This window comes from Hetaerina americana, unplaced genomic scaffold (genome assembly GCF_022747635.1).
Source record: "Hetaerina americana unplaced genomic scaffold, ioHetAmer1.1.p SCAF_1, whole genome shotgun sequence".
Lineage (NCBI taxonomy): Eukaryota > Metazoa > Arthropoda > Insecta > Odonata > Calopterygidae > Hetaerina > Hetaerina americana.
This window is the reverse complement of record NW_027286069.1, coordinates 121,565,856-121,587,753: the sequence shown is the minus strand read 5'-3', so window position 1 is coordinate 121,587,753 and position 21,898 is coordinate 121,565,856. Positions and strand designations below refer to the sequence as shown.

At 39.4% G+C, this 21,898-nt stretch overlaps 1 protein-coding gene across 2 annotated transcripts in view; it reads right to left on the bottom strand.

Annotated features, from left to right (window-relative positions):
- The window catches only part of LOC139687101 (GTP-binding protein drn-1), a 438,774-nt gene that overhangs the window by 74,254 nt on the left and 342,622 nt on the right, over positions 1-21,898 (bottom strand). For both annotated transcript variants that reach the window (XM_071584224.1, XM_071584215.1), the window contains exon 2: positions 4,029-4,221. In XM_071584224.1, the coding sequence (XP_071440325.1) occupies positions 4,029-4,221 (193 nt within the window). The remainder of the gene's footprint in view (positions 1-4,028; positions 4,222-21,898) is intronic.

Here is a 21,898-nt window from a genome sequence, read left to right as displayed (position 1 = left end):
TACTAAGCATCTTGATTTTGTCATTTAAAAAAGACACATTGCATTATTTACGCTTCATGATTACGTTTCATTTCCATAGGCAATGAAATACGATCCCCGAGACATTGCGAACTCATAAATCGTGGAAAACAATGATTAAATCTGGATATCGATAAGTCTAATGTTGCTTGAGATAGCGTTTCTTCTAGCCATGAATGAACAGATTAAGGCCATTTGATTATCAACTAACTTTAACTAGTTAAAATTTAAATTTTAAAGTTTCTAAAGCTGTTTAATGAACGTGAATAAAATATTTAATTTATTTTCCTATTTCTTAACGAACAGTAGAAACTTCAAACTTTTGTAATTTGGCATGCAGAATCAGTAGCGATGAATATATGGAGGAAAAAATTGGTATTCCAGACAAAGAAAGCGTTCTACTAGAAGGGAAGTCAAACAACAGCCGGCAATATAAGTCTAGCAATAAGGATACACTTCCTTAAAGCATGCATCTGGAGCCTGATTATATGTCACACTGAGGCATGGGCGATAGCGGCAGTGGAAAGGAAAAGACTGGATGCCTCCGAAGTTTCCTGAAAGAGTAACATTATGGAAATGGGCAAACGGACGAATGAGATAATCAGCTAATTGGCTAAACGGTGATCAGTTGGAGAGGAAACAAGTCTCGGGATATCCGATGGGAATAATTAATACAATCTTATCGATGGAATACAATGGGTATGGAAAAGAAGTTCATCGGTAGAAAAGTGATTGAAAAGGAAAACTGATGAAGGCAAATAGGATGGGATGAATGAGAAATATTATGGGACAAAAGAAAAATGCAAAAACGAAGATCAGTCGAAAATGAGGAAACACTATGTTGGCAGATTCCATTGGAATTTTTATTTTGGGATTAATGAGTTGACTATGGGCGTGGTGATGCTGCCTTGCAACGAAACCATGATCGTATAAAATATAAAACCTCCCAAGTGGAATCTGTCACGTAAGCCTTCCCTCATTTACGCCTAGTATGAAAGATTTCCACCAAGTAACGCGTGAGACGGTGTCAACTCGACATTAAGTCGTCAGCTGAAGAGAAAATCGAGCGAAGCACTGTTACCAGTGATTTAACTGCTCGTTGAGAGGGAGCTTGTAATGAAAGAATCATATTTGAACATTATCTTCGAAAAGAAAAGTAAGATTTCATTGCGAGGTATGGAAGCGAAAGTTACCTGAATACTGAAATAGAAATTCATAAATAAATTGCCTAAAAAGCTCTTTTCATCATCACATTGACAAGTCACCACTAAAAAAGACCTTTTTTCCCAAATGATAATAAATGAAAAAAAAGGAACTTGCATAGATTAATGACAGACTTTTTCTATTTGTGTTTTAAGATAATAAGGAAACTTTAAGAGTAATGTAACATAATCAATCAGTTTACAGCATGAAAAAATGGCAAATATATTTTATTCAATCCGAATATTTAATAATTTTTCGACACATAACCATTACTACTGTGCATTTTACTTTCTTATGAATTCAATTCGCCAGAAATGTATGACTTCAACAAAAACATGCTTTTTTATGTTTAAAAATCAAACAATGCATTCATCTTTATAATTTATTTCATTCCCAAGGAATTGCTGACAACAAAATTGACGTTATTACAATGAAGTCAGTGAAATCTAAGATTTCACTGATTTAAATCAAAGATTGGTGAAATTGCATTACTGTAAGTGGTGGGAAATGGCTCTGACTCATCCATGAGTCAGAGCCATTTAAGAGCAGCAGAACGTCTTCATAGCCATAAGATATTAAACCGTCTAACAGCACAATGGATCTTCTTAGTCCATTTATCATAGAAATGAAGTCATATACACAAAAGTTAAGGCGAATATTTATAAATAGCAGGAACTTTACCACAAGCGCTTTATTTAAAACACCGAAATTGTATTGCCACTAGAAAACCTGTGACAATGATTTCATATCCTCAGAATTATTGGAGAAAACTGCAGGTTTTTACTCTTAGTCATAACCTAGCGCAATCATTTTTCGGCGAAGGCAAAGTTACTTTATGCTCATCAAATACGCATAAAAAGTCATTATGCCTGGGCTATACATACGAGTACCAAACCTCTTGTAATGACCACGAAACATCAAAATCAATACGCAGAGTCGTTTTTACTCCCATCGTAAAGTGATATCAATCCGAAGATTGGTTGTCAGCGATTTTCCAACCCTCCTCTCTCCCTCCCTTTGCAGTCTCTTCTTTTTCTGGCGCACCCCGCCACTCGCTCTTCGTACTCTCCCAAGGCTGTTCACTTCTTCGGTTCATCCAATTAGGGCGTGTCCCAGAGGGCATTCAATTAGCTTCCTTTTACCTCCTGCAGACACTTCCTTCTCTCTGCCTTTTTGCTCAAGGCTAAAGAAATATTTCTTTTTTTTATTCCGTCGATTCATTTTAATGTTCTAATGCATATATTTACATCGGTTTTAATCCTTTTCTCTCCGTTCCTCCAATCTTCGGATTCAATCGGCCGTGAATTCTGTAATTTATTTTCATTGTAGCCCTTCGGCCTGGAGTTGGTCTTGGCCCTTTGCTCTCTACTAGCATCGGGGAGGGCTCTGATGCTAGTTTTTTTTACTTCCCGATGGCTTTGCCTCCTCAACTCCCTTCTGTTCGGTCATTTATTAGTCCCTTGGCCTTCCTCTCGGGGTTTTTTTCTCTTCTATTCCCTTAAACTATGTTCCTAATAAACCCACCGTCTCTCCAAGTGCGCCCAGTTCATCTTGTACTCTGCTGTTAGTACTCCATATATCACCTTTCCTCTTCTATTTCACTCGAGACTTCAAGTTTATTTTTCAAAATAGTCTTCAAGATGCCTCTCGATTGTCAGCTATTGAAGGCTTCTTTCAAGTAAAATAATTTCTCAAATTCCTCCGGTGAACTTTCGGCATTCGTCGGGTTAGTCCGTTCGTTATCCTCCTGAGACTTGAAATATTAAGCATTAAAAGAGACCCCTTAAGCATTAAAAAGAGCATTGTGAGATAATCATTGAACTACCATGGTTAGGAAGTTCTAAGTTTATTAAGGTCGCAATGCGTTTCAATTTTGAGCAACTATACTGAGGTTTGAAATTCATTTATTTTGGTTTTCATTAACCAATAATATCTGATCATTAAGCAGTTATTTTTCTTTGCTCAATTAAAAGTTAATTTAATGAGTATTTTCAAAAAACGTACATGCCTAATATGGGTATATTTTTTCAGGTGCATAATACAATTAATAAAATATGCGTAATGAATTAACTCTCTGCGAGCTCACATAATTTTTTATTAACTGTTTTAATAAATTGCTGAAAAATATTTATGAAAAATAAAATTTTTTTCGTGCTCCAATAGTGACAAATTAACATTTCACCGATTAATTTAGGGTTTAAAGCATTGACGTGACAGCACCGTCAACTCATAATTAATTATTCCTGCACACGAAAATTTTCACTAAATTTTATCGGTAGTTTTGTTGACAGAAATAAGGTAATCTAAGGGGATAATCCCGTAGGTATTTTTAATTGGATAACAGTGATATTCAACCTCTACATTTGGAAATGAGAAACGAATTAATGACGCCGTCCAGCGTCTGAAAACAATGGTTTACATAATTAAATCAGTGATTAATGGAATCGCCAGACGGAAAGTGAAAGGTATGACACGGTTTTGTGAGACAAAAAAAATATATTTTCGATATATAACCGAAACAATTGTTGGCAAATGTCCCTTGAATTTTCTTTTTCCACTTACCGCCCTAATGATAAATTTGAAAATGGGTTCCCGACAGCGAAACAATGAAGATAGCCCAATTATCAAAGCATCTCTCTTCGGTGCTCATTGCTGAAACTACTTTTTTAGTCCAAACACCTGGGTATTTGCAGTTATAGATCTGTTTTATTTCCGACATCATGGAAAAAACCATGAAGGATTCCAAGTAAGAGGATTGGCCACTTCGACTGCGGGTCGCGTAAAAGAGGGAGGGGGTGGGTACGAACCGGAAGTGGCGGGCTGGTTCGGTTGAATGGGCGGTAGATGTCTCGCCAGTTTGAAGTCCCGCGTGTAGAGGTCCTCTACGGTGCGTTTATGGCGCTCCGGGAAGGTCCGGAACAAGAAGCGCTGGAGAATGCTGCTCTTGCCCACGCCAGCGCCCCCCAGGACCACCAGGCGGATGCGCTCCTGGTCCACCATCTGTAAGGTCAAGGGCCGCCGTCAAGTCAAAAGAAAGTCCACTGCACCAAGTATATACGTATACCCGCTCCCGGGAATATATGGTGGGCGTTATTTGAAAAGTTGACGCTTCGATGGGGAGATGGGAACAGATGAAGTGTGAATTAAATGCACTCGGTAGATTAATAGTTAAAAGAAACAACTATTTCTCATTGAGCGCAGTATTGTCGCAAAAAAATCTTAATTACCCGGTGTGTCTTCTTCGGCCAAAGACATTCCATTATGCATAATAAATTGTGTGTGCCTCAATGGAATTCGGAGATTACTAAACACGTCGAGGACTGCCGAAATATCGTTCTTAAGTTTTAATCATGACCTCAGTAGAGCACTAAGTTTTGGTAAGTTACATAATAATCGTGATAGTAAAAAATGATGTAATTTCAAATGAAATGTCCAACAAGTTTATTTTATAATGCTTTCAATAAATTTAGTAGTCGTACACTCGTTTGTCTAACCTAATTTCAGCATATCAATTTCAGTGAGTACATTGAAAATAATGTAGTCGGACTAACGTAAACATTTATATAATTAAATTATTGCTTAATTCATATATTCAACGCGATGCGTTTTGGCAACATTCTTCCGGACATTTAGATCCGGGCATTTACATGAAAATTAAGTTAGTCGGAGAATAATAGCACTTTATTCCATGAAGTGACGCCATCGATTGAAATTCCACTTGGTGACACAGTTAGTATGTGCAAAATTATTTCAAAAGTAAGAACGGAAAGCATATGAGTTGTGAACATTTGATTATTAATAGATCAAAAGAAATATTGGCATAAAATCCAAGTAATTTGCGCCAATAAACGCTATTAGGTTGGCTTATACGTGGGATAGCGATCCAATGAACAGAATGACCCTCTTCAAACATCTCTGTCACGAGATAATTTAGTGAAAATAGACTTTATGCATTAATTTAGAGCAAAATGATATATAGGACAAAGGGATGGTGACAATAATTATTCAGAGTATTTGATGCCCTTTCGATATTTGTAAATAAAGTATCAGATAAACAAAAACTTTTTTCGGATACCTGTGAACTTAAATTGAACAATATTCTTTTACTTTTCCTGTTCTGCGGTTCGCGCTCACATTAGATTTTGGATGGGTACTGGTGGCATATTCTAGCAATCGCGGGGATTTCGAGCGTAGAATCAATAGAGATGGCAGCATCATGAAATTTTAGTGTCATTTTAAATAGCATATGCATTATACAGGTACGAACAAAGTTAATATTTCAGTTAATCTTCGTAGTTGAATGAGTCAAAATCTAAGATTCTCTTCTATAACAAAGCCCATCCCATACTTAGGAAAACGAGAGCGAATGCCTCGCAAAAAGGTGAATAGCTGTCAAAATCGAGTTAAGGAAGAAGAGCTCAGGGGTCAGAGCCGACAAAGGAAATCGAGTCAATTTCTTTTCCAGGGAGTTTTAGAGCATGCCATTTTTTATGATACCCCGAGGATAAAAATTCCGAACTTGGTTTCGTTGTGAAGGAGAAAACTCCCGTAATTCCCTTCGTAAATCCCTCTCCACCGGCCACACCCTCCCACCCACCCATCCAACCCCTCCCCTCCAGGGGAGTGGATGGGGCGAAATGTCAAAGTGCCTTATTTATAGCGAAATTGAGTTCCCATTGGGCCTTCGTCTTATTTTTCAGTCGCGTCAGCAATACGAATTTATACGAGACGAGTCTTTAAAATGGTGGCTCTATTGAACGAAATAAATTGATAAAGGATTCGAGGGATAGAAATAATGCAAATAAAGATGATGCTAGAGTGAAAATCCGGAGCATGATAAGGCACGTCCAAGAGAGGGTAACCCGCATTTCCGGCAGCCCCGCTTACATATGTTTGAGATGATCATCCCACGTACAAATAAAGTGAGCCGTTTGGCCACCAACAGAATGTCCAAAGTTCCAAGTTGAGGGATAGAATATACGAGGGTCATCCGGAAAGTAGTACCCGTTCGTGAATTAAAGACACAAAAGTAAATATTAACAAACATAAAAAATTTTATTTGAAAGAGGATACTTTAAACTACTTCTCAACATAATCTCCAAGCAAATTAAGGCATTTGTCATAACGTGTGACAAGTTTCTGTATTCCTGCTGCATAGTCCTTCGCCGCCAGCTCATTGAGATACGCGAGGGACCCATCTTGCACAAATTTTTGCATAATGCAGATGGTGTTTAACAATTTCATGAACAATTGTTCGAGAAACATTGGGAAAATGCTCACAGATGTCATCAATTGTGACGCGCCGATCGTTCCTCACGAATTCGTCAACTGAGCTCACCAGTTGGTCTGTAATGACAGACGGTCTCTCCGAACGCTCATCGTCGTGTGTGTTCCCCCTCCCCATGTTGAAGTTGCGACACCACCGCCGAACAGACGACTCGTCCATTACATTGTCTCCATACACCTCCTTTAATTGGCGATGAATATCACATGGGCGAACGTTTCTTGCATTGAGGAATTTAATCACTGCCCTCACTTCACAACTGGCGGCGTTCTCAATTTTTTTAAACATTGTAAACAATCACAGAAACAACACAGGCAATGCTAGCGTCACGCAACTTGGCTCAGAGAAGGCAGACAAGCCACTGAAGCTATCTGACCTCGTCCAGCGGCTACTCGCGTCGTCAGCACTTCATGCGGCACGAACGGGTACTACTTTCCGGATGACCCTCGTAGATTTCCTCAGAATCATGACAAAAAAACAAATTTCTCATATTTCTTACCAGTTGGATAGATGTAAAGTGTGGAGAATCATACAATAATTAATGAAATGGCGACATTAATCAATGATCAAGTGTTACCCTTCCACCTATCGTGCCCTTCGACCTTTAGTCCTAGTAATCTTCGGTCTGCTTTTATTGGTCTATTTCAAGGTTACAGAGCGTTAGAATTTCAACACCCTGGATATTTTCTAACTTTTCCATTCAATTTGAGTAGTTTCATGGGATAATTTGCCTGACTTTTTTTCTAAAGTTTAGTTTTTTTACTAAGCTCCATAAAAAGGCGATATTTTACAATATTTCAGGCTTATTTAGCCTATTTTTAACACGCTCGCATATCATCGCTCTTTGCTTTTCCGTTCTCCTAGTTCTCCAGGTGAGTGGTGGCTCACTACTTGAGTGTTTTTATTTAAATTGTTTTTAGCTCATTGATATGGTATGCAAAATGTTGTGGATATTTTGTGACTTTAATTTACTTGTTAATCTGAAATTTTAAAGACTTCGATGAACACTGGCATGTTTTATCTACCTTTATTTTTTTAAGCAAAGTACTGATATAACTAAAAATTTCCGAGAGTATTAAACAAAAGTGGGAACAGCGAGAAACAGTTTGTATTGCTCCAGCGATGGACCATTGGGGCCATGCAATGTGACCTAGATTTTAACGATAGTTAATAGTCATATTATCTGCTGAATTGATTTCGTGCTTCTGCACTTCTTATAAAGGTGAATAAATATTGAAATATTCGGAGATATTTTCCATCATGGCCATTGTGCAATCATGTGTCTCATTTTGTAGAAAAGTCATTAAACGTGAGATGTCAAAAAAAGGGAATTAGCCTAAGGACGCAGGTAATTTTCAATGATCATTTCATCTAATCAGATTGGGGACAAATTCAATGGATCATCACCAAATCGGCAAATGCATAATGATGTCAAATATCCGAGAATATCGGCTTCATCATTGTTCTCTCTAACTCGAGCACGGAATAGCCATTTCCTTTTAGCTATGATATCAATCAATTAGTCTCAATAGTAAGCTGATTATTTCACGTGTATTTAAAAAAATGGTATTAAAGTATTCGGTAAGCCAGAAATATATTTTGTGCGGAGGCGATCCCACAATAATGAAAGTGGTCTAAGAGTTTCATCGGAACAAATGAATTTAACATTCTTAACTATTTAACATTCCGCATAAAATTATATTCTTCTTCTATTGGGCAGGGGAAGTAACAATTTGGATTTTGAGATGCGTTGATGGTTGAGATCATGGCGTGTGATAAATATTAGACTAGAAAATGAGGCACGGGGCATCACAACGTCCACTCCATAAACGTGGTTCCCTACCTTTGGGTCCAGCGGTCAGCTCGATGATATTCTTTCGAGACTATGTGCGATAGATGACTAAAGAAAGAAGAAGTTGGGGATTTTAAAATTGCTAACGCGAGAAATGTAAAAATTTCCTCCGTAAAGAGGATTACACTTGCAGTAAAGAGTTAAATTAATGAAACGCCACAAATGAGGAGGAGGGTGGATATTGGATTAAATTTAATTAGTCATTTTCCCAATGTATGCACATGTAATATAATCTCTGTACTGATTAACACAAAACCCGAAGGAAAAGATAAACAATGTCCTATTATGTGATGTTGGTTTAGGTATTAAGGTAAAAAATTAAATGATAACAAATTATTTCAGGCCATTTATTAGATTAGAGCATCCTCACGCATTAGCACACTGCATATAACTCCTCTTGACAGTATAAAGGAAAAGGTATCCTGGCTATCAAAGTATCCATACAGAAAGACTATTAGCTTGTTTAGATCAGTGAAAACGGGTCGAATTTAACGTCAATAATTCGTGCTGCAGTTGCAGGAGACTTGGTTTAAGCCGCAAACGATGACCCAAGTTTTCTAAAAAAATTTCATATTTGGGGATGAGTCATGGGTGTACGTTTATGTTCCTGAAACAAAATATCAGTCTTCCCAAGAGTCGGTTGACGGAGAGAATGAAGGAGAGAAATGCGGGGATGAGGCAGCAGCAACTGGTTATGGGGGGCACTCCGACGAAAAGGACTTCGCCGATTGTTCTGTTGAAGAGTGAAGGAGAGATGCTGCTGGGATAAGTGTGTTTAGGGTCCCATTTGGAGTACTCCGAAGGGTAATAAGGGCTCTTCATTGTTCTAGTGTAGGCTATTTTTCTTAACATATTGCATGGGTGGATAGTTTCCGGACAGACCTCGAATGTACTCAAATAAATGTATATAAACCGCGGCGACTAAGAATAGTCTAATTCCAAAGAAACTGCGGGAGATGCCGCAACAGTAAATATCATCAGAGTCATCCGCCAATATGCATTTCAATGCAACCATTTCAGAGTGTAAAAATCATTCACCTTTAGCGGGATAAGAATAGGCTCATGAAAATTGTTATTTAGAGCTGTTGCGGCCCCTTGTTATACGTATGCAGATGGTGAGGAAAAAAGTATGACGGACGAGTTCTGGGGGAAAATGAGGGATGTTTTGCATAAGTTTGACCCTTTTGCACGAATCATAGTGTTAGGAATACTTATGCTTTGCCTGATTGAGTTGCTCTATTCTGGAAGGGATGTATCTGAAACTATTGCGGGATGATTTGGTCATCCCTAAGTAATAAATTGTGGAGAAGACGTGCTTTGGATGACGTGTTCGAGGACTTATGGTCCCGAATTCATGGCTCGAGCACAAATTTGCACACACGGGAATGTGGTGATTCTGGAGAAATCGCCGATTTCGTCGTGTAAATGATGAGAAGCGAGAGAGAAGGATACGCGGGAAAGGAGGGAATCAGAGTGTGGAACGCAAGTGCGGTGGACACAAGGGCGGATTTGGGGAGAAAGTTTAAGTATTAATGACCATCAGGGCGTTGAGGCTATGGAGGCTGTATGTCGTGAAGTCATGAGAGGAAAACGTAAGTATTAATGAATGAATGCTTGGAGGTGGAGCTGAACGCAAATCAGACGGAATGGGAAAAATAAATAAATAAACGCGAGTGTAGGTTGACGCGGGGAGTACGAAAGGAATTGTTTGTTGAGTACGCTGGAATCGTGGGAAGAAGAGGTGCGGTCATGCGCAAAAAAATTGAAGAAACAAAAGGTGATGTCTGTTCGATGGGAGAGGTGAAGGGTGTCGATAGTGAAGTGCGGAGCGAGAGAGGGATGAAAGGGGTTTCATGATGCTCGAGGCTTGGGAGCTCTTCTTGGGAGAGCGCTTCGTGTGTACGAAGAGAAAAAAAAGGATGAATGGAAAAGTGATGAGAAAGAAAGTAAGGAAAGAATAGGTAGGAGCAGAAAAAATGCGAAATGTATTTGAAGGAAAAACGTAGCTGCTTTGGAAATGGGTTAAGAGGGCAAAAGCAGGCCTACGGACGAATGCATTGCGGGGCAAGAGTGGAGTGGTGCACCTATACTCCGGGATGAACGCGGATGCGGAGACCGTAGGAGAGCGCAGCGGGTTGATTCGTGAAACGATAGTGATGAGTATGAATTTGAGCCAAACGCAGCATTAGGTGATGATATTGAGTTAGTGGAAGTTATTGTAAGTGAGAATGGTGTTGAAAAAAGAGTGAAAATAATGTTGATGGATGGAAAGCTCGAGGCGTGGAGGGTACGTTTAGGCAAAAGGTGAAATGTGGGGGCATGTATTGCGTCGTGCATTTTGTCTCCAGCCTTAATTTGCAACAGATAATTGAATTAATTTGGTGATTGAACCACTGTCTTTAGGGAAGGAAGGTAAGATGAAAGATAAGATTCCTTAAGCAGTTACACAAAAATTAAGCAAGTATTTAAAATCTATGAGGTTGAGTGTGGTTATTAAGACATATTTTAATGATTGTTAAATTTGTTAAACTAATAATATATATCTAGGGCCGGAGTATTCGAATTTTATGTACTTAATCTCCGCCAAATATCCGAAAAATGCATGCATGTCGAAAGAGAGCTTGCTGTGCTTTCGCTGATTTGGATGAGGCATACGAACGGAGGAATGCTATGGAAGGTTGCGGTGAGAGATGATTGGGGGAGGAATGAGGTCTTGAATTGAATAATAAAAAAGAACAGCCAGGCATTTCAGAGCGAATGGCTCCTTGAGTGAGTGGTTTGAATATAATGCACGGAGCATGAAATGGGGGATGCCAGAAAAGCTGTTCAATATTTCCTACATGAATCTTGATGAATCATTTATTGATGACATGGATATTTATGAATAAATTAGTGCGATACACATCGTACGGTCAAATTACGCCCAAAGCACAGGAATGCATCGCCACACGATATAAAGTACAGGGTTCGTCCGGAAAATAAGTGTACTGAGCTCAGGAAAAAAAATTTATTACACTTTTACATATCTTAAGCTAATATTCCTCAAAATAGGACCCTTGTGAGTCGATACACTTGTTCCAGCGGCGTTCCCATTCCTGGAACGCTCCCGCGAAGGCATCATCGGGAACCTCTCGAAGACTCGTCGTCGACCTCTTCTCTCCCTCCACGAACATCTTGTGCCACCGAAAGATCATGTTTCTGGACATGGCTGACTCCCCGTAAGCCTGGTTAATCATACCGACAGTTTCGGTAGACGATTTCCCAAGCTTTGCCGCAAATTTGATGGAATAACGCTGCTCCAAAAACTTCGGCATCGCGTTCCGTGAGGTGGGTCGAAGCGTGGAGGTTCGCGTTAACAGAGCTCCTCACTACACCACAGTTCAGAGCCGACTGCCTTTTTCAGCGTCGCTTGCCAACATACCCCTCTCCAATCGCAGCCCGTCAGAGCGGTGCTGGGCGCGCCTGGAGCGGCGCGCCCAGCCCAGGAGTCAGTACACTTATTTTCCGGACGAACCCTGTATGCTGACGATGTACGAAGGCTGTCCAGAAAGTAACCTCCGTAATGCTATTAAAAATACAATTAAATAGATATAAAACAATCATTATTTTCATCTCAAAACTACATACCTCTTCCATTTTACACATATTTTCCAAGGAAATTCAAAAATTTGTCATACATCTGAAATATTTTTCAAATTCCTTAAGCCTAAAAATATTCTGACGCCTGAGATAGCAGCCAACCGAAGGTGGCATCTCTTGAAGTTCCTCGTCGAGAAGAGCACAAAGCATGTTCGGTAATCTAAACTCTCAGTCGGGTTTCCATGCAACAGAGTCGTAGAAATCTGTGAAAAACTTGCTAAAGATTTCAGATATCTCAAAACGCAAGTTTCACGAACTTTTTCATCAATTAATTATCAGGTGATTTTTATTGTTCACCGCAGATGGGCGACAACTTCTTTTATCGTAATGGATATACATAATGTTCACTCTTAAACGAACGATGAGGCTGACGTACAACTGGTCTCATTTGGTCCGCACAGAGCACAAATTTCTCGGTGAATATCAGCAGCTATGAAGTTTTTTATCTGTAAAAACTGATCACTGAAAAAACTTCACATTTGGCGGGATTTTCAACTGAATTGCTCATTTTGACTCACTATTGTAAAGAAAGGACAAGCGGCACGGCCTTCAAACCAATGCAGCTCGAGGCGTACTGACCTCCTGCGTGCGGAACAACTACTGAACACCCTGGATAACTTTATTTTGATAACAGAATGAATTCACCAAGGGTAAACTCACCTAAGGTTAAAACAGATGTTTATGATGAGGGGAATGGTAAGAATAATATCATGCCAAGAGAACTAGGTGTGTTCCAAAAGTTTCCAAGCTGCGTTCATCGTTCCGCGTCAGAACACTCGAGCGACCTCTGTGGCTCTGAGGGCAACCGGTGACTCACTCTTCACTAACTCTCCGGCTGCCGTAGCGACGCACGTCGCCAATGCTAATTTGCGCCCCGCGTGCATTTGTTTACAGTACCTTTTCTGAGTTCGTGGGATTTTGTTAACGGCGAAATAATTGAGCAAATGGACGACTCAGTGTGTCTTTACGGAGAACTTGCGAAGGCAACTGGCAATAGAGAAATAAGAAACAAGATTTTTCCGCTGATTTGGTCATTTAAGAAGATAAAATGAGAGAATGGAATAGCCAGAAAGATAGCTGCATACATTGGAGAATGATAAGTGGTTTCAGGGGACGCGGCTGAACGAGAAGTGAAAGAGCAGACGCGGAGATTACCAAAGCGAGCAATATTAAAAGTCTCGGGAAGAGAAGTGCTTCTGCGAAACAATGTATCGACTATGGCGGCGAAAGAGGAAAAATGAGGAGGCGAAGACAGCCAACAGCAAGGAAGGCATTGTAAAAGCTTGTTTCCTGAAGCAACTTAAAATGAAAATCTTTGGTATTTCGGCATCCAGAATAGAAAAAAATATCGAGAATCTAGGGATGGACAAGGGATATATAAATAGTTATAGATAGAGCATATCCCTAAATTCTAGGAAATTCTTCCTTTCTACTCTCTCAATATATGTACATATATATATATATATATATATATGTATATATACATATATATATATGTATATATACATATATATATATATATATATAACAATTATTATTATTAGGTAATCTACCGGTTAAGGTAGCTTTTGGATGGACAAAATTACTAATTCAACAATTTATCACCCCTGGCAAAACACAACGTCCTACTCTACATCAGGTCCCGCTTCATCTCTGAGTACTTTCTTCCTCCCATCATCCCGTCCAACATCCCTATCCTGTTCCTTCCCTTTCCTCGTTTGCCTAACATTCCCTCCTCTATCACAGTCTTCAACATCCCAGTGCCAATTAATATGCCCTTCATCCACTTTTCCTGCCTCCATAGGATTTCTCCCAAAAAACCCCTCTCTTCGCCCACCATACCAAGTACTTCCTCATTTGTTTTCTTCTCTGTCCATTTCACATTCTCCATTCTTCTCCGCACCCACATTTCAAAAGCCTCCAGTCTACGTCTATCCTCCTGCTTCAATGACCACGTTTCCGCACCGTACATAGCTACGCTCCATATCAAAGTTTTTACGAGTCTTTTCTTAACATCCCTACTCAACGTCCCCATCATCAACTGCCTCCTCCTTGTGAAAGCCTCTTTGCCTAGCGCAATTCTTCTCCTTACGTACCTACTACTTTGAGCGTGTTCGTCCAAAACACTACCGAGATACATACTCTGTTCTACCCGCTCTAGTTTTTGCCCTCCTATTTTAATGTTTATCTTAGCCTTTTTCTTTCTAGAAAATCGCATAACCTTTGTTTTATTAATATTGATTTTCATCCCATACCTGTCGCACTGAATTTCCAATTAACTCAGCAATTCTTGCAACCCCTTGGCTGACTGACAAACTAAAGCTAGGTCATCAAGAAACCTAACTGATTTTACGTATTCCCCGCCCCCTGTCATTCCTACCTCCAGTTCTTCCCATGCCTCTTTGATCATTTCCTCTGCATACAGTTGAACAGCAACGGTGATAATGGGCAACCCTGCCTTACACCCCTTCCTAACACTGCCCATCCTGACTCCTCGTTTCCCACCCGCACCTGAGCCGTCTGAGACATGTACAGGTTGCGGATTAGCTCCTGTCCCTCCAATCTCTTCCCATTTTCTTCAATATACTCATTACTTATTCCTAATTCACTCTATCAAACGCTTTTTCGAAATCTGCGACACAGGCAAATTCCTCCTGGATGTATTTAATTTTCTCTCGATTAATAATCTCATTACTGCAATGGCATCACGCGTACCTCTCCCCTTCTTAAACCCAAACTGATCATTCTCTAAGTAAACATTTGCCCTACTCTCTATCCTTTTGTTTTTGATCCTGAGAACAACCTTAGCTGCGTGGGATATCAAACTTATTGTCCTGTAGTCCTCGCATGGTGTAGCCTTTACCTTTTTCGGAATAGGGACAAAACCTGATCTCACAAAGTCTTCCGGACAGATTCCTTCCTCATAAATACTACGAATCAGTCCATATAGCCTCTTCCTCCCACATTCTCCTAAACATTTCAGTAGTTCTGCAGGAATATTATCCAGCCCCAACAGCCTTATTTAGTTTCATATCCCTTAATGCCCTTTCTATCTCTTCGTCGAGTATACTTGAACCTAAGCTGTCGTCCTCTAGGTCATGTTCCTTTTCTATGTCTAACTTTGTTGGCCTAAGTTCTTTACTATACAGTTCTTCTATATACTCCTTCCATCTCTCTTGGATCTTTCCTTTGTCAACTTTTACCTTACCCGCCTTATCTCTAACTGTTAGTATAGATCTCCCTTTCTTACTTCCTGATAAAGATTTAACTTTGGTCTGTAGCGCACCAATTTCACCCTGCCTCTGCAAACCTTCCATATCCTCACACCACGTCTCCCACCATGCCGCTTTTGCTTTATTTGTTGCCCGCCTCAATTCATTGTTTAAATCTTTGTACTTCATTTTGCCTAATTCTGTATTAACATTCTTCCATTTTCTCCGCTCCTCCATCTTTGTAATCATCTCATCCGTGATCCATGGTTTCCTAAGCCTTTTCGCATTAACGGTGCCAATAGCGTCTTTTGCGGCTTTAGACAGCCCTTCCTTTATACCTTCCCCTTTTCTTCGATAGTACTTAGCTCTTTAAGTGTTAGGAAGGGGTGTAAGGCAGGGTCGCCTATTATCACCGTTGCTGTTCAACCTATATGCATAGGAAATGATTAAAGAGGCATGGGAAGAACTCGAGGTAGGAATGAAAGTGGGCGGGGAATACTTAAAATCAGTTAGATTTGCTGATGACCAAGCTTTAGTTTGTGAGTTAGTCAGTTAGCAAGCATTGCTGAGTTAATTGGAAATTCAGTGCGACAGGTATGGGATGAAAATCAATATTAATAAAACAAAGGTTATGCGATTTTCTAGAAAGAAAAAGGCTAAGATAAACATTAAAATAGGAGGGCAAAAACTAGAGCAGGTAAAACAGTTTACCTATCTCGGATGTTTTTTGGACCAACACGGTCAAAGTAGTAGGGACTTAAGGAGAAGAATTGCGTTAGGGAAAGAGGCTTTCACAAGGAGGAGGGAGTTGATGACGGGGACGTTGAGTAAAGATATTAAGAAAAGACTCGTAAAAACTAGTCCAGGGGTTAGAGCGTTGGACTATTGACCGAAGGGTCCCGGGTTCGAGTCCCGGGCAAGGTACTCTGTGTACCTGCAGCTCCACCCAAACTTTGGGATTTTTCGGGTACCAGATCTTCCTGGGAAACCATAATAGGCACAGGGTAAGGAACTGGCCCCCCTACCCTGATGTTGAATTTCACACGTCGTCGGTACTGAGCAGGCTTAGTTCCGGGGTAACTCTACCATCACCTACCAAACCGACCTTCGGGTTAATTACTGTGTTTATGTATCAAAAAATTAATTTATAGCTAGCAAAGTTCGTTGATACAGGTCGTTGACCTGAAGTTAATTAATTACGTACAATTTAATTCAAAGTAACATTCTTTAAAAAAATTAAATCTGTGTTTAAGTATTTTTGTTTTCAGAAAATATCCATAAAATTTACTTACTAAATGAGTTTCAAACTACTGCTTAATAATCAGGATACCTCTTTGGTAATATAAATCAAAATAAATGAATTTAAAATCTTCAGTTTACTTAATCAAAAGTGGAACGTATGATGACCATTGAAGACTTACAACTTCATAGCCCCGCTAGTCCAAGGATTATCTTATAATACTAATTTTAGTGCTTCAGAGGTAACACAGCATATTTCAAGAATGTATTGCAATTTTCACGCAGTGAAATCCGATATATTTTTATGTAACGGGTGCGGTGGCTAACGCACAGGCTTCCCACCAAGAGAGCCCGGGTTCATTTCCTAGAGAAAGAAAACATTTTACAGTGGTATCTCGTTCCCCACTTGGGGTGCTTTGTGGAGAGCACTTTGAGTGAGTACGACTTCCGTCGGACTCCGTCGGTCGATCATACTTATGTATACAGCATCCAACACGAAATGAGAGACAGATAGAATAACCCAGGAGAATGGGGCCACTAGAGGGTGCTCAATGCTGACCCCTTCCACTGAAGTTCTGAATCATATCATTGAGCGGCTAGCTAACAAAGAATGCAGCAGTAGAATGGAATGTCGAGGAGGGAAATGGATGATGGATGGGTTTCAAATTCAAGGGAAACGATGCATTCTTCTTTCGCCAACGTTCGGGGTTGAGGCAGCCTTCATCCCTCCTCCCCCCAAACCTTCTTATTTAAGAAGAAACTCACCGTTTGATTAACATCCCACATAGCCATCCTGCGTCAACTCGGCCGTCGGATGATTTTTGTCTTCCCCGAAAGGTAATGGATTGCAAAACACCGCTCCTTTGGAGAGCAGGCGGAAAAAAACAAGGAGAGAGACGATTTCTCTTTTGGGTTTCCAGCCGCCGGCCTGATTAATTGTTTACGCTCTGACATCTGGGGAACAAAATTACAAAAAGCCCCCTCCTTCGCTCTTTACCTTTCCCCCTTCCATATGTTTTTGGAAAGAGTTTTTGTAGTTTCTTGACTCCCTTTTATTTCCACCCGGCTTATTCCTCAAGGATCCGGCCAAAACCGTAATTCGGAGCCTGTTTATGCTCAATTGGATGGAAGAGAGAGAAAATATTCGATTTTCAAATATTTCTATCCCAATGATATTGAAATTAGTGACGAAAGCGTGTGAGACATGTTTGACTAAACTTGCGTCCCGCTAAATTTGTCTCATAATATAAACATCCAAATGTCAAATAAAGTTTCCCGCTTTTATCTTGCGTATGCAACAGTTAACTTACGAGAAGTAGCATTTGGACTTCAGTTTATTCATATACTTCAGTTTTACTACAAATATGCTCATTATGTACAATTCGCAACTCGCTACGCTCACGGAGGACCGTTTTCTACACAAAATAATTCTTGACTTCGATATTTCAATTGAAACATAATCAATTACGATTTGATCATCGCAATCATTGAATGATTACCATTAAAAGACATGTGTAATGCGTGATGAATTGAGTGATGTTATCTTCATCGAAATATATATGCTACAAGAAAAGGCAAATAATATCGTACATTAAGTTCAACAGATTCAGGCTTGAGGTCGTGGAAGTTCATCATAATGAAATAAGGACAATTTGCACTTTTCCACAGTTTAAACTGTGGAAAAGTGCAAATTGTCCTTATTTCAATATCGTACATGTTTTTATAGGGGATTACTACGTCCTAAAGATGTGATAAAATGTTAGCTCATGCAAAGTGCCACCACCTATTGGAAAAATTGTGAAGGAAACGTAATGGTTATTAAATATCACAAATTGCACCATGTTAGGTGCGTGACAGAGTAACATTTGAACTGTGGATTAAGCAATTTTCGCCAACCTGCGATGATGCACCATTAGTACTATTGATCAAATTTTGATTAATTATTTAAGAACCAATGAACATAAGACCGAACTTGAATTAAGCCCGATGAAAAAGATCAGCTGCTTGCTATGCATGAAACTCTAAATAAGTATTCACTATAGATAGATAGATAGATAGATAGTGGTCTTTATTTGGGCGAAATTGAGACCAAATGGTCCCTTCTTCCATTTAACCCATCGTCATATACATATTATATTAGCCATTTAAACTTACAGTTACATTCAAATCTAAACATAAACACATAGAGATAGACATAAATTCATTAATCCAAATTTGCACATCGAAAAGAAAAAAGTATATACATATATATAGACACACACATACACATACATACACTTACACACACATATATACCTATATGCATACACATACATACACATATACATACATATCCACACTATAAAGGGTAGACTACATATACGGAGCAGACAATCCTGCCAATGCTGCCACACAATGCTCTCAACCAACTGAACACTTCACTCTGTTAGTAAACCAGTCTCTCTTATACGGTATGGTTCATATCCTGTTTATATAAATTAAACAATAAATATTCGAATGTAAAATTGAATGGTAAATCTTAGAAAGATGGGAAATATTTAAAGTTCTGTTCTCAGTATTCTTTATTTATTATTTTCATTTCTTTAAATTGATGGTCATCATTGCTGAAAACTGGTGACATTGATTTCCTTTCTATCGGTATTGCAGGCTCTTGTCCTTTCTTGACATGTAAGGTTTCAACGATCACTGTAAGTTTGGGAGTATATTTTTTAGACGTTTCTTCGCCATTTTACTAATTAAATTATATTTATTTTAGTCAGAATACTCGTGAGAAATTCCACGGAGGATTTTAGAATGAATACCTTTTTCAGAAATTAATAGATTTCACATTGCATTCCCAATTTGCTCTTTGAAAATGATGAAATCCATTATGTGGAATAAAGTTTTTAATTTATTAAGGTATAAATGTCAAATCATAAAAGTCCAAATGTATTATATTTTTCCTTTCACAGTTTTCACTTTTCTTTGGGAGCGGCTCTTGAATCCGTTGTTTTGGTTGTTATTTTGTCTCGGGTGTGAAGCAATGGACCAATATTTCATCCATGGTAATGGAACGGCGCAAAACTTCTGCTTTTTATTGCAGTGAAACACTCAATCTAAACATCTTCACGACACTGGTTTTGCTCGAGTGTGAGCAAACGAGCATCTGGCACACAGCTCTCTCATGTCCTAAATTTCAGTTTATCTGCGATGATTTGATGATATATATGCGATACTCGTCTTGACAGCTCGTACGGCCTCGTTTAAACTCTGCTACCCAATATCTGCTTCCTTGTTTACTGTTGTAAACAGAGAAGCAGATTCACCCAGAGTAGAATCCTGTTCAGCTTTTATATTGGTTGGGCTAAGGCCTTTCAAATGAAAGTATTGTTCCACATGACGATAACCAATTTTCTCCATTTTCACAAATTCACAGAAAACGTTCGCTATTGATGGCTGCTAAATAAATACCAAACAAGGTGGCGTCTTCAAACTTGAAACATATGCTTTACAGATTGCGTAATATCTAATAGAATGATATTTTTCAAACAACTTCCGCCATCTCTGCAACAACTACCGTCATGCTGGGTACTTCTGAAACCACCCTCGTACCTTGAAAATTCACAAAATGAATCGCTTTAAGGAGTTAAAGTATCCTCCTTGGAAATATTTTATGTCATATTTTCCGTAGGAAATATTGCTTATGCATGTATATCGATTAGGTGAATAGTTGACTTTGGAATGAGTGTGTTCAAAAACACGATTGTGATGGGTAAAGGGGTTGAAATTTATCGCTAAGCCTTCCAGAAATCCCACCGATCCCCTCGAAGAGAGGGGATCGTTGGAAGAAATCCTATGGAGGCAGGAAAAGTGGCTGAAGGGCGTATCGACCGGCAATGGGATGTTGAAAACTGTAATTGAGGGGAGAATGTTCGGCAACCGAGGAGAGGGAAGGAACAGGATAGGGATGTTGGACGGGATGAAGGGAGGAAGAAAGTACTCAGAGATGAAGAGGGACCTGATGTAGAGTAGGATGTTGTGTTTTGCTAGGGGCCACAAATTATTTAATTAGTAATTATATCTATCCTAAAACCTACCTTAACCGGTAGATTACTTAATAATAAATAATAATACAACTGGCAAAATAATATTGAATAAACGTTTTGCACATTAAGTTAAGCGAGCAAAAAATTAGGATGACGTTTTATAGAACAATCGTTGCAGGTGATTCGAATTTTTTTGAAAACGATTAAATTATAAATTAACCTTGTAACTTTACCGCCCGCCTTTTCTTTATGTGGCTGGCCCTAATGTGGCTTTTATTTATATGGCTGTTTACTCCATCCTGGACAGTACACAGGTCCTTCTGAAACATAATTTCACCGACCTCCGTGTTGGTTAATGCCCTCTTTCTCCCCTCCTTATTTTCCCACATAAAAAGGATTGATTGTTTGATTCTTCTCTTGTCAGATCAAGCTATCAAGCAATCAAAAGCTAGTGACGGGTACTTTGAAACCGATAGTGTAGTCAATCAAGTGTGTGAAACATTACATATTATTCTTCAGTTCGAGATCAAATTAATGCACAGGCTTGAAGTCCGTGGAAATATAGACTTAAACAGTTTGGAAATACATTGTAAATAAATATTTAGGCAGTTGGTAGCTTATTCTGTTCGGTGTAATTCCGCTAATTCTGCTAGGTTGTATCTAATAAGATCAATCAAGGAATTAAACATATTCAGAGCTACCAAGGTAGTCACACAGAAACTTCTGCCATGTAAAGAAGCAGCCATTTGGAGGGAATGGGAGGTTTTTCACGTGTGGAAAGTACCCCCAGTTCTCATTGGTTAATTTCTAAAGTGACCCTGAATGCGATAAAGCGAAAATCATCCCTGCAGCGGGCAGTGATTCGTACTCGGGAACTCGCGAGAACCATGCCTCACGCAAAGGCACGAATCGTCGCGTGGAGTTATGGACTGGGAACGAACAACCACGCTTCGCCTTCTGGTAGGGAACACGATTCTCATAATCACCCTCCGTCCCTTGCCTCAGGCGGGCAGTAATTTACGGATGTGCATTTTCCCTGGAACTGCCCAGCACACGGGATTCACGCATACCGCTCGATTAAGAAGGCTGCACCGCTGTGAAATCAGACACATGGCACGCTGTGGGGGCGCTCATCTCCATGGTGACCTGCACGTCGCCGCCAAGGGGGTGTGGCGGCGGGTGACTGCCAATCGAGGCTTGTAACATCAAAGCTCTCTGTGCTTAATTGTAAGTTACTTGTTATGCGTACTAATCGTGCAATACAAAATTTACATAACAATCATGAAATCCAAACATTTGGTACAATAATTAGTTATTTTTTATATCAATCAAACTTTACAATAATGCAAATTATATGCATTTGCTATACATAGATTTGGCAGCTGCTTATACAGGTTGTCTGGATGTGAATTTCTGATTAATGATT